Raw genomic sequence first — 14,191 nt, forward strand, 5'->3', positions numbered from 1 at the left:
AGAATGAAAAGATTGTAGCTTGCTCACTAATGCAGTAAATCCTTAAGTAACCTAAGGAAAGCTGGAATTTTGTTATACTGTAAGGCTGGGATGTTAGGGTATACTGCCCTCTGCTGTTCAACCCTCAGAAAAAAAATTCTTGGACTTTGGTTCTCAGTTTTTTATTTTTTATTTGCAGAGTATATGTTACAAATTAAGAACTTGAATGTTTTGCGTTTATTTAACCCTTGTGCTATCTTAGATGACCCCACCCTTGCATTGACATGTTTTCCCTTCCATGACAAAGGTGGATAAAGGTGGAAAGATTTCCTGTAATCCATGGACACCAGTGAAGATCATAAATCATTGAAGGAAAAAAGGTTCAGTGCACTGTCTAGTGGGTCTAGATGACCCAACTCCCAGTGGTAAAGTGCCTAGGATAGCACAAGGGTTACAAACATTTTTGAAAGGATGAATGAAAAAAGAAACCTTTTTATTCTCTGTCATTGACTCCAGCATCAACACGATTCAAAATGTATTTAAAAACTGCAAATTTTCCAGGTAAGGAAAACTAGGACGGTTTCAGCAAAAATCCCTAGATAAGCAACTCCTTCCCTTGTGCTTTGTGTTTCCTCTCCTAATTAAAAAGAAAAAAGCCCTTTTACAACACAACGATGGGAAATTACATTGCAGCGAAAGCAAAGACACATTTTCATTCCAGGAACACACCTGTTTACCAGAACTGATATCTATTATTGACAGAGCAGACAATGGCGACAGGGATTTGTGTGTATCCAACAGTAAAATATCCAAACAACAGATGCTGTGTTCTTTGTGAAGCATGCAGGTCACATACAGTATCTGAAGGGGAGTTCAGTGTCATTTGTGAGTATCTGGCCAGCTAAACAAGTGCATGGTGAAAAGAAATGGTTGCCTTTCTTCCCTCGTTTAGATATAAAATAAAAATAAATAAAAAAGGTTGGAAGCACTAATGAATTAACACTAAAATTCTCATTTTAATGGGAGAATGTAAATGTTTCACCAGTCACCCCAGTCTGTTTCTAGTTGTCGAAACATTCTCAGTCATGCATGGATTTACAGGACGCATTTTGATGATGCGCTCGCTGAACAAAACTCCTAATTGCACTTGAAGTCCACGTGTGCCAAGGCAAGGCCATGTTTACTAACTATTACACTGACAATTATTTACTTTTACAATCACCATCACAGCCATTCTCACAGACATGTAACAAGAAGTACTTCATTTCCAATAATCCTTAGTTACAACCATCAGACATTTTTGTGTCCCAAGGTATTTGGAGATAAGCCATCGTGAAAGAGGATCTTTTTGAAAGGTTATGTGGCAGCGTTAGTTTTTTTATTGCCTATGTCTGTAAAAACACAGTGCCCAAGATTCGTGAACTACATAAGTCAAAATCATACATGAAAGTTGACTGAAACTGTAAGCAGACTGCACCAAATTCAATGCCATTTTCTTGCAGTACCGCAGATTAACCACCAGAGGTCGCCAGGGTACTAAATAAGGCCCAAGAACGGGTGTTTTCATAGAAGAATAAATAATTAAAAGGCTTAAATGCTTTTTCATTGGAAAAGTAAGCCATCAGAAGAAAATAATAGACAGACGTTGGCAAAATACAAGTTCTAACATTTAAATATGGGCATAGCATTTGAGGAATAATCCAACCTTTCTTATTTTAGCTCAATTACTTTTTTGAGGGAGCTATAACAAAAACACTGACAAAAGCTGAGAGGAAGGGCAGCATTGAAAGCAATGTAAGATAAAAGTCAGTCAACAGAGCTTCAACATAAAGAAAGCTGCATTCAATATGCATTTACAAACTCTGCTACCCAAGTTGTGAAAAAAACTAAATTTCTGCAGTCAGTAGACTGTGCCACTTGTTTGATTACTTTTTGTGCCATCGCAGCTCTCCCAGGTTCAGGGCTGTCAGAAGGGTGGTTAAAACGGGGAAGTGGGTGAGCGGACAGTGTCACCAGAACTTAAGGAATAGTCTTCAGAGTCTGCGGGGGACAGGACAGGGTCATCGATGTCCTGTGGGAGGCCAAAAGTGGGCTTCACATCCGGGTGGCGTCTTCGTCTGAAAATTTGCTTCTCTTTATCAAGTGATGTGGTCTGAGAGAGGATGACAGCCGCAACAGTGAGGTTTTAGACAGATCCAAAAAGGAGAAGTGTTTCTCTGACTCGGGAAGGTAATCACTTTTACACAAAGTGGCATGCAGAAAACAGAGGGAATTTTGACAAACCCACATAAAAAGCAAGCTGAGCTTATTTAATTTTTGAAATGTGCGCTTTAATGACAACATTTCTTGCGCAAAAATGATTAAATCATGGGGAATTGTAGCAAAGTAGGCACAAAGTTAAAGACCAGCCAAGAAATGAAGCTGGGATGAGAACATGTGATGAAGTGACGCTGCTGACACTGATGGGCGGTGGGTTCCATGAGAAATGGAGACTAGCTGGAGCTACGCCACAGAAGCTCTAGCTGCACCTCAGCACTGCGCCGTGTCATACCTTATCCAGCACAATCCTGGGTGCTGGCAATGGTCCGGAGACCCTGACTTCTGGTTGGCAATGTCCTGGTCCGGAGGAGCAGAGGGAAATGAACGCAACTCAGAGAATCACCTTGAACGCAGCATATTATAGACCCTTTAGCCTGTAGCTTTTTAGAGGCCTGTTACTGTTGACATCTCATAAAATGTCAGAATTTTTTTTTTTTTTTTTCAAAAGAAAAAGAAAATAGAAAAGTAACTGATTTGATCTGCAAACACAATACTGGTGATTATTTCAAAATAGTTTGATCACACACACGTAATAATTGTGTTTGTCATGAGTGACAATTCCCAACACAGTGCTGAGCGTCCAGAAAGAGCAATGAGGATGAAAGGACAAAACAAACATACAGACATGGCAGTGACATGGGGATGGACCACTGCAAACACAAAATTCAACACAAAACAGACTTTTTTCTTCTTTTTTTTACATCACGAAACGTGAAACGATGAACTCGTTTTTTATTTGGGTTTGATGAAACAACAATTATTTCATGAAAACAGCAGAGAGGTGCCAAGCAGCAGCTGCATGGTTAAAACTACGGTTTCACACCGTTTTGAACTGCCAAAGCACAGAAAGAAGAGAGCTGCACTGAAGCACAGAAACATGGGCCGAGTGTAATGAGTCAGACGTCTTTGCTTACTGTGATCACGGAAACTCCCGCTGAAGTGCTGCTGCTCTTCGGTCCAGAGTTAAAATGCTTCTTAAGTTTTCCAGCCACTAGGAGCTGGTGCTCTTTCTCTGACACTCCATCCACACCTTCACCCTGGAACATCCAAAGAGCAGCAATCCATGAGCTCCAGCCCAGCATAGAAGGTGTGTCTCACTACTAATTGGGTACAGAAGACTTACATTGACCCAAGGGTGATCGAGCACTTGTGCAGCTGTGTATCTTTGATCCACTGAAACCTCCAGCATCTTCGTAATGAGGGTCTGAAAGATTTTTAACTCTATCCTTCAGTTTTTTTGTATAACAAGAGCTTGTCATTCGTATTGTTTTTTTTGTTTGTTTTGTAGGGAAAATAACCAATAAGAGGGAAGAAAAATCCAGACACTGACCTTGGCAGCATCTGAAACATTGTCCCAGTAGGGTGTGGGGAAATCAAACTGGCATTTTAAAATCTGTTCAAAGAGAGCTTCCTGATCATCTTCACTGCTGCAAAATGTAAAAAAAGAGGAAGAAAAAAATAATACACATCATAAATAAAGAATTTAAACTTTTTATTCCGTTTTGTGACCGTAGGATTAAAAAAATCCCTTCTCCTTTACAGTCAAAGTTTTGTAGCTTTAAAAAAAATAAAAATACTAATAGATAAATCAATGTCGAAGTATATGTGTTTTAACCTTATAAGCCAGAGGTGACAAACACGTGACACCAAGTCGATTCAAAACGGTAGCAGAGGGCTGAAAGAACTGAACTTCTATTTTGAATGTGAACTAGTAAACACAAGCTTTAGTGTAAATGTCAAACTAACCTGCGAAAGGGAGGAAATCCACAGAGTAGTATGTAAGTGATGATCCCAGCAGCCCAAACGTCTACTTTGAGGCCATATCTGTAGTCAAAAAGAAGGAGAAAGCAGCTATGAAGGACGTTTGGTATCTTCAAGGTAAATGTTAGGACACAATTAAAACAATTTGTTACCCAGTTTCAGCCACAATCTCTGGTGCTACATAGGTAGGAGTGCCACACACAGCATATAGGGGTCCGTTGACGATGGTCGCCAAACCAAAGTCGCCTAATTTCAAAGATTTACTTCCATCCTGATGCTCAAACACCTGAGCAACAACAGGGCAGGTGATGTGGGCAAAATGTTAAAAGGTTACAAAATAACTTCATATGCTATTAGAGATTTTCAACATAAAAATTACATTTTTTCTGATAAAATGGTTAAGAAAAGTCTTATTACAGCTAATATTTGAAACAAATAAGTTTTTAAAGTACGAGTTAGAGTATTATTATTATTATTATTTATTTATTTATTATTATTATTATTTAGAACAAGAAGAACATTTATTTCAACTCCATTTCATCTATTTTGCCCACCTGGACAAAACATAAAATCAGTCATGAATATAATAGCTATAAAAGCCCATAATTTCTTATTTATGCTTTCAGATTTTCTTTTGTGATAAAATCTAATTAAATATGCTTAAGAAAAGGTAATTTACTTTAATCAGCATGTTATGAATCACACATTAGCTCCCAGATTTACAGCTTTATTTAAATGCAATGACTTCAGGCAGAGTAAATCTGTCATTTAACAAACAAGTGCAAGTTCAAGTTATTACATAGGAGTGGACTAGTCAAAAAGAAGTGTAAGGTGAGCGGTAGAAAATCCAATGCAGAAGCATACTTACCAACAGATTTTCTGGTTTGATGTCTCTGTGAACAATGTTCAGACTGTGAAGATACTTGATGGCATTTGCCAGGTTGAACAGCATACAGCTGGCATCTCGCTCGGTGTATTTATTGGAGGAGGTGATGGCATAAAAGAGATCCCCCCCCTGATGGGAACAGTACCAGTAATGAAAATAAAACCATTTATATGTATATTTATGAGCTGAAAATAACAAATTTGAATGATTTGTGAATATCTACATTCTTTACACAGCAGTTAAGGTATACAGTAAATGTGCACTTTACCTTAACTAGTTCCATCACAAGATAGAGCTCACTGGGGGAGTCAATTTCCTCCACTAAAAGAACTATATTTGGATGTTTCACACGCCGGAGGATGGCTACTTCACTCTGTATCATGTGCTCCTGAGGGGAGAGGTGGAATTAAACCCTTTTTCGTCAGAGAAGATGGAACACCTTAACCCGTATTCACATTTACAAACATCCTCACCTTTCCTTTGCATTTCTCTTTGCTGATGATTTTGAGAGCGTACTCTCTTCCAGTGGATCTCTCCACACACTCCCGGACCACCGCAAAGTTCCCGTCCCCCAAAGTTCTCCCCACTTTGTACCTTTCTGCGATGGAGGCAGGAACAGAGGAGAACTCATCTGCTGTCTCGGCTGCAAAGCAAAGGTAAAAATTTAAAGTGGTGTAAATTAAAGGACATATGAACTCATCTTTCTGCCACGACGCTGATATCAGGTGAAGTCATCGACCTTCAACCCCGGGTCCATCTTCATCCATGGAGCTGCAGACTTTGGAGGAAGCCAATGAGAGTGAGGAGCCACTGTGGGGTGATCCCTACAAACAAGATGAAAGACAACATGAAATTGTCTTAAAATAAAAAAGTTAAGAAGCTTGTAAAAAAAGTTTGTTTTGAAATAAATTGGAAAAAAGGGGCATGACCTATTCTAGTAAATCACTCCAACAACCAAATCAGAATCAGAATTACTTCATTGATTTCACACCTGAGAAATGTGTGTGTTACCATAGCAGCTTGTAATCATAAAAAGAAAATAGAATCAAATGAAAACAAGTAAATTTACACAAGTAAGGTGGTATAATAATGTAAAAACGATTTACAACAGTGCAGGCAGAAATGTGCAAGAATGTGCAAATGTAAAAAAGTCAACAACAGTTAACACTTTTAAATTTAGAAAATATGCTTTACATGAGTTTTTGTTGGGGAACTTAACCCTTGTGCTATCCTATGGGATCAAGACGTGTTAGTCCTACCATGACAAAGGTGGATAAAGGTGGAGAGGATTTCATGTAATCCATGGAAACCAGTGAAGGTCTCAAATCATTGAAAAAAAAGGTTCAGCGTACTGTCTAGTGGGTCTAGATGACCTCACTCCCAATGTCAAAGTGCATATTAGCACAAGGGTAAAATCATTAATTCATTTACTAAATCTCCATCATTTATTTTGGGGTCACGGAATTGCTGGAGCCTATCCCAGCTACTGTTGGGCAAAGGTGGGGTACAACATGGACATTCCATTGGACTCCACATAGACAGGTCCTAGTTGAGATTCAAACCAGGGCCTTCTTGCTGTGAGCCAAGAGTGTTAACCATTACCCCATCTCTTAAAAACCTTCAATATTTTCACATTACAGTCATAATAATAGTATAATACTTAGCTATTTAAATGGTTTGGATAATTTTTAAATTAAAGACTAAGTAGATTTTTTACCAGTCTGGTCCAGTTTACGAAAGGAAGAGGTTAAAAAGCTAGTTTTTAAAGCTTGTCTAAAATAATTTTTGACATTGCAACAAATAAAGTGCATTCGTTATAAAAAACCTAAACTCTCTTATTACCTGCCGTCTTCTAAGGCTTGCTGGGCTTGTTGGAGAGGGGCTTGGAGATTTCCCAGAGGGAGGGGTTGACAGTTGACTGCCTGCGTTGCCATTCACTGTTGGTGCAACAGAATTTAAAACAGACAAAAATCATACCAGAAATAAAGCAAACAAGAAGTTGTTGTATCCTGCAATTATTTAAATATTTAAATCATTAATGAAAGATAGAAAAAAGAGATTTTAAAAATAACACGTTATTAATTCTTTACAGAACTATAGAAACTCGTGCTTTCACACTCACCTGAACCAGGTGATGAGGGGGACTTGCTTCTGCGGACAAAGCCTCCACTTTTAGGGGAACAGCGACCTTGCAATGAGGATATTCGTCCATATGAGGAGGACTTCGCCACTCTGCATTCTGTAAGTAAAAAGGGATTCCACTAGTGTAGCAGCATTTATCACAGCTGATAAAATGGCCACATTAGTACTGAATACTCTGAGGTTTTATTTACAAGTATAAAACTTGAGACGTGAAATCTCAGCTGTTTTAAAAATGGGGGGAAAAAGGGAAAGCTTAATAAAACAAAAAACCGACAGCTCCACAAAGCTTTAGCTGCACAGTTGCCCTTACCATTTTCATCCAAGTTAAAGTCATCTTGATAGCGGAACTTTTCAGGGCCACAGGCAAAGAATATATCATCTTCCCCAAAAAAGTCCTGAAGACAAGTCACCTGGCAAAGAAGATAGTTTTAATTATACACAAACAAACATGTATTTAACCCTTGTGCTATTTTAGGTGACCCCACCCTTACATTGACGTGTTCTCCCTACCATGACAAAGGTGGATAAAGATGGAAAGATTTCATGTAATCCATGGACACCAGTGAGGATCACAAATCATTGAAGAGAAAAAGTTCAGCGCACTCTCTAGTGGGTCTAGATGACCCAACTCCCAATGTTAAAGTGCCTATGATAGCACAAGAGTCAAAGGTGAGATACCTTTGACTCTTGTGTGATACCATAAATGGTTCGCCAGTCCATTGTAGGGCCACCCAGAGAACAAGGACACACACTTACATTCTCATCTTCAGCTACATCTACCTTTCACACTGCCCTCAGCAATGCACGTTCGAGTGACTACTTGTAATAAAAAAAGAAGTATTGGTATTTCTATAAAAGAGAAATTAATATTCGTGGTATGTCCCTAGCCGGAATTATATGATACCAAGTCTTTTAAATATCCGTATAGAGCAGCAAAAGAAAAACTCTGGAGCAAAATTAGAAAGACTTGCACCGCTTCGACATGTCGCACCATACCTCTTCCAACTGTAGTATTGGGTAGAAACAGTCCAGTGTGAACACAATGCTAAAAACATTTTTAGCGAATTTTTGAAAAGGTATTGCATATGGGAAATTCTAAAGAGACCATTTGACCTACGATCCATATGCTGGGATTGTGGTAGAAAACCACAAGCACGAGAAAAGGCCAACTCTACACAGAAATGACCCAGGCAGGATTTGAACCAAGGCCCTCTCAAACATAATAAACATACGCTTCATGTTTAGAAGAAGCTTTGTAAAACCATGCTAATAAGAAGAAAAAACCCACTGTCCTTTGACCTTTTAAATGGTGGCACAAATACATAACACTGGAAAGTAAAATGCGCCAACAAAAGGAGGAACAAAACGTTTGTAATGAAGCTTTACTGGGACAGCTGCTTTATAACGATTGCAATTCTCTTCAAGCACAAAGATTCAGCAGATCCATAAAGAATAGTGTCCTCTCGACCAACACAAACAAACATTTATTTGGTCCTGGAGCATCCTGTGCAAATATTGATCGTCAGGGTTTATGATTTCCATAAGCATGTGCGCTGCTGCTGGTATTCATCTCTGAAAAATACCTATGGAAGACTTCCGTGCAACAGCAGCTAATTGACGCAGCCCACGCCAAACGCCATAATACTGTTACTCAAGAAGCACTTAAATAGGAAGCAAAACAAAGAAGGTAGGAGCTCTAAGTGCAGGAGGTGGGAACTAAATAGAAATCACTTTGAAATAATTCTGGCTTATTTAGTTCCATTTGGCAGAAGCAGCCGTTTTGATCAACTTGAAGTGACAGAAATGAGATGGATGGCCTTATGCTGCCTTATTTTCTGGAAATCAGTTTTAGTCACCTTTATCCACCTTTTTCATGGTACGAAGAAGACGTCGATGTAAGGGTGGGGTCATCTAAGATAGCACAAGGGTTAAACTTTCTTTGCATTATTTTTTTCCATCAGAATATTTTCCTGTCATGATCTGATAGTGGATGTTGTGGTTTGAGTTTTTTCAGACGTCTTCTCACAACCTCACATGTTTTGCAATAGTTGTAATATTTCCTTCCCACCTCACAGCCTGTTTAAATAACTCACAGTGTGGGTTTGTAAAAAGAAATGACCATCAGTGTATCTCTGCAGCAGAGAAACACTGCCGTCGAGATCCACACACAAAGCTGATCCACAAATAGAACCATGAATCCAAAATAAGTAACTTCATAAAGAAGACACAACAAATCTGGGTTGTCACAGAGACAGAAACATAACACTGTGGGGATTGTACTGATGCTATAAAGTGCAGCATGTGCATGTTTTATTCTGCCACAAAAAAAGAGTAATTCCTGAATATTTCTTAAAATACATGAAAACTGGACGATTTCAACTCTACAAAAGCACAAGCAGTTATTTGCTAAAGGTTAAAACACCCATGAAAATGTGCTCTTTGATGCCAGCGGGTGTTTGTTTGGCCATCTGGGCTCACAACATGGAAGGAAGGGACATGGAGCAAAGACAGACTGGCACATTGTCAAGCACTCAAAAAAGTTCTTTGAGGACAGAAAAGTAATTAAATTTACTTACTGAGTGCTATGTAAGTGTTTTTAATGATAATTGTGAAAATTTCTCAACTGCTCAGCCATGTGTTCACCTCTGTTTTTTTAAAGTAAAACGGATCAAAAACGACGAAGAACAAGTATTAATTCTGACAGACAACAGTAGATGAACTACACTAACTTTATAAACTGAACATTAAAGATCTGTTAGCAAATCCTGTTTTAGCATCGTCCCAAAGAAATACAGGGTGTATTGTGGGTACAGTTTGATTAGCTGGTAATTCTGGACGTTTTATTAAAATAAAAAGATCAATTACTTGAGAAATGTTTATATTTACCACTCAGATTTCCTGTTTTGTCCAAACTAAATATATGTTTTAAAGTACTGCTAGAGCACTATAGTAAAGAGGATGAGAAGGAGTCCTAGAAACCTACTTCTCATAATACATTTAGCAATACTCCCAGGTGACATCAGACCTACTAGGCTGCTCCTCTACAAGGGTAAAGAAGAAGTCTTCCAACAAATGAATGAAGGATTGTAACCCTTCATTAGATACAGAAAATTATACTCAATGTTTTTGAAAATAGTTGCATAAAAAGGGAAGTTATTGTTAACATACGACGTCTTTATATATCATAAAAAGTACCCAATTGTAGAAAGAAGTACAAAAGACGAGCATAAGATTACTGAAGAACACATTTTTTATAAACTATTCAACAATTTCCTTGGATAAAAATATTCATTATTACTTTTAATTGAATGGAACCTCTAAAAAAATGTCTCCCAAAACACAAAACTAACAGGCTACTGTGGAAATGAAGCTTCTCTATAAAAGTAATCACAATCTCACCTGAGAATTTTTCTGTCTACTCATTGACTGTATGTGAGAACTGGACTGAGTGACCCATCCCGCCTCCCATTCCAAACGGGAAGTACCCGCTGGTTCCAAGAAGCCAAAATTCCAGAGATTTCTATCAAGAAATCAGATGCTTTAATAAACGTATGTACGTTCAAAGCGTTTGATTGACAGAACCTCCTGAGCTTGCTTTCATGTGGTAGGGGTGTTGCCTTCCAACAAGCTAACTACATAAAAGTTTGGACTCAGACTGACTTGTCCCAACCACTGCTTACTGATGTCATCTGGCTCCAACATGGCAACGGCTGTTTCATAAAGAAATGGTGACTGAATTGACTTCATTTGGTTGGAGCCAGAAGTATGTCACACATCACACTCGTTGGTCCAGTTCCCATGATGATCCACCTTAATTTATGCTATCTTAGATGACCCCACCCTTCCATTGACGTGTTCTCCCTACCATGACAAAGGTGGATAAAGGTGGAAAGATTTCATGTAATCCATGGACACCAGTGAAGATCACAAATCATTGAAGATAAAAGGTTGAGCGCACTGTCTAGTGGGTCTAGATGACCCAACTCCCAATGCTAAAGTGCCTAGGATAGCACAAGGGTTACGAAGAAAATATGCCAACAGGTATAATAAAAACCCAGACCTACCATTTTGCCATCAACGGTGTACAGCCTTTTGACCACTCCAGAGTCGAGCTTAATGGCATCTGTTATGTCAGTCATAACCTGCTCAAAAGAGTGAGCAGTTTTCTTGTTGAGCAAGATGCGAACAGCCTTGCGGGGTTTGACTCCACTGCGAACAATTGTAACCAGTTTTGGCCTGATGAAATCTTTGCTCTCTCTGGTTTCTGGAGATCCGGCTTTGTTGCTACAGAGAAAAGGAGGATCTCGGACAGACGCAGCTGTTTTTGCACCAAGTGACCAGTTGGGATTCACATTTTTAGTGTAATCCAGCTTTTTGAAGGGTTCAATGGATGCACAGACATAACTTTCTCCTGGACAAAAACAACAGAACAAGTTTTAAACTAAGTAATGAATAAAAACAATTTTTCTGGAAAGATTGAGAAAGTTTTTCACCACATTGTCTGTATTTTGTGGTTTACCATCAGTGTAGATCAAACTTAAGTGTACAAACGTACCTTCCACCAGCTGGTCCATAGAGGCAATCTTGGTGACCCCATCTATGGTATATATGGTTCTTACTCCTTGAGGCAGATTGACATTATCGGACAGACATCTTGTGAGGTCAGCAAGCAGAGCGTCTAGAGACCCAAACCTCTCTGAAGATATGGCATAGACAATCCCTTTGAAGTAGCGGTCCCCATTGCGGTAGAAGCGAATCTTTTTGGCCTTCTTTTCAGAGATCAGTGTTTGCAGTGTCCTGGTTCTGTACAGGCTGCAGTGAGCACTATGAGTGGGACTGGGAAGCCCGTTTCCTCTTGAACCCCTTCGAGTGTATCTCTGAGCCTTGTCCCGCTCGTCAAAATGCTCCAGTTCCATGACTGTTTTGTGCTATTATACTCTAAAACAATAAAAAAGGCTTAGAATTTCAATAACTGATTCAATTGAATTAATTTGAGGATAACATTCTACACCTATCAAGTTCTGGACAAACATGTAGAAATCAGATGTGTTCTGATTCTACAATTGTTTCCTATAAACATTATGAAAGAGCATGTCACGCCCATTTTTTGTCCCATGATGTGCTTAAATTTCTATTTCTAGTATTATTCACAAAATCCAACAATAAGAATCAAACACTTATTTGAGATTCTTGGCTGCATAAAAAATTCTGCAAGCTAAATCCTGATAGCAGAAGGTTGTACAATGAAAAAAACAGGGTTTTGTTGCAATCTCTTACCTTCAAGGTGAGGACAAATGCAAGGATTTCCAAACGAGACGCCCCTCAATCTTTTATTTATGTGAAGCCTTGGAGGAATCATGCGTCCCTTTGTTGCACTATGATGGTGGCCTCCCTTCCTGCTGCCGTGTGTCTGCTCTACCCTGTGCTCACATGCAGACTGGAGGCAGGGCAGCCGGTGTCCTCCACCCTCCCCTGCTCCATTGCAGTAATTCAGACAGATGGGAGAAGCAGTTCTCCATGGCAACAAGACAGCATTCTAGCAGGATTGCTCAGCAAATGACATTTAAATCCATTTCTAAACAGATAAAACTGATAGACTTTTTTTTTTTCTTCTCCAAGTTATTGATCTAAATAATTTACATGCTTTGGTGATTTAAAAACCAAATTAAATTTGTGTCCCTTTTATTATTTTGTAAATATTAAATTAATTAATTGCAAGACAGTAAGCTAACAGTAAAATGAAAGATAGTACAACAAATAGGTATGTTGTTGCTCATCTCTCACAGTTGTACTGAATAGATGGAATGCGTTTTCACTTGCTCCAACAGCAGCCTAGACTTTTAAGATTAATTGAGCTGCACTATGAGCAGGTGATCTCTATGTAGGACAGGTAACAGTAAGTTACTGTTTACCTAAACACAAAGGAAGCCATTAAAAACATAGCATTTATTGCTGTCAGCACTTTTGGCTTGATTCAGTTTTATGCCAGCGTTTACATTAGTGTTAGGCTTCTGTCCAGTCGCTGATGCTGTACTCTTATCCTCTGTCTAAAGGATTACATGCAGGTCTGCTGACCAGGTAATTTGGCTAAAATGTTCATAAAGACAGAGAAAGGTTGTGACTTTGAAAAACTTCTTTGTTTCTGAGAAGGTCAATAATCTTGTGAATTCCTTATAACTTCATAAACAGCATCTTGGCAAAAGACAAGCAAGTTAAAATCAGCATTCTTTAGACTTTAGGCTTTTATTAATGAGTCTAAAGGGGAAACTACCAGAAGAACTGTTATTCTGCTGAAAAAAGTGAGTTTTAAAGTTTCTTCTTGCAAAGATTAGTGTAACATAAGTTTTTTTTGGTCATTATTTTTGTGTGTGGTCTTTACTGTAATCTAAAAATTGAAAAAAAAAGATTTTCATTTGCTATATAACATTTTTGTTTATAGTGGAAAATCAGTGGTATTTCTCACCAGAACATGTTGTTTATGGTTCTGCATTTTTCCAGCTGACCACATACAACTGCACTTAATGTCTGTAAATAATAAATAAGCTACCTGTCTAATGTGTCCTCATGTCAGCAGCAAAAGATCTTATCCTACGTGAACAATTATTTCGCTTTCATTAGGTTAACATGTCAACAAGGACAGGGTGCATTCACAAGAGCTACACAGATTTATTTTTTTAGTTTGAATAAAATTAATCTAAAAATACTTGATCTCAACTTTCTGAGAAGTCATCTCTGGAAACCAATGAAGAAAGTTATTACATTTTTTAAATTTGATAGTCAGGAGTGACTGCAGGGTACCAACTTGGTGCATTATATCTATTTATTTATCCCCCAGCCCTGACTGGGATGCTGCATCCAGAAGAGAATCTGCAAACAAGTGTATTTGCAGTTGTCTCCTGCATCAACAGTCGATGGATCGAATATTTGCTCCAGCTGACGGCCTGACCTCGGTGGACGCCTGGCCAATATTGTTGGACAAATCGACTGTTTCCCCGGGGACAAATGCTGCCGATGTGGAAGGATCAGCTTCACTGCAGTCTATGAAAAATGGTTGGATCAGACATGGGACTGGACCAGATGTCATGGGAAATTCTAACAAAATGA

At 38.7% G+C, this 14,191-nt stretch overlaps 1 protein-coding gene across 4 annotated transcripts; it reads right to left on the reverse strand.

Annotated features, from left to right (window-relative positions):
* Positions 1-145: 145 nt before the first annotated feature.
* On the reverse strand, positions 146-12,532 carry dclk1b (doublecortin-like kinase 1b). Of its 4 annotated transcripts, none has more exons than XM_078956587.1 (17): positions 12,365-12,532; positions 11,643-12,025; positions 11,152-11,498; positions 7,398-7,497; positions 7,068-7,184; positions 6,788-6,867; positions 5,685-5,769; positions 5,419-5,588; positions 5,214-5,333; positions 4,928-5,074; positions 4,212-4,345; positions 4,045-4,122; positions 3,629-3,725; positions 3,422-3,502; positions 3,213-3,335; positions 2,531-2,595; positions 146-2,131 (listed from the first exon to the last, which is right to left on the reverse strand). In XM_078956587.1, the coding sequence occupies exons 2-17, from the start codon at positions 12,001-12,003 to the stop codon at positions 2,074-2,076; spliced, it is 2,163 nt and encodes a 720-aa protein (XP_078812713.1). In that variant the 5' UTR covers positions 12,004-12,025; positions 12,365-12,532; the 3' UTR covers positions 146-2,073. The 4 variants fall into 4 exon arrangements, with proteins under 4 accessions (XP_078812713.1, XP_011480649.2, XP_020563782.2 ...); XM_011482347.4 differs by having other exon boundaries at positions 6,788-6,882; XM_020708123.3 differs by lacking the exon at positions 2,531-2,595.
* Positions 12,533-14,191: the final 1,659 nt, after the last annotated feature.

The sequence above is a fragment of the Oryzias latipes genome, chromosome 13 (genome assembly GCF_053564925.1).
Source record: "Oryzias latipes strain Hd-rR chromosome 13, Olatipes_Hd-rR_3.1".
NCBI lineage: Eukaryota > Metazoa > Chordata > Actinopteri > Beloniformes > Adrianichthyidae > Oryzias > Oryzias latipes.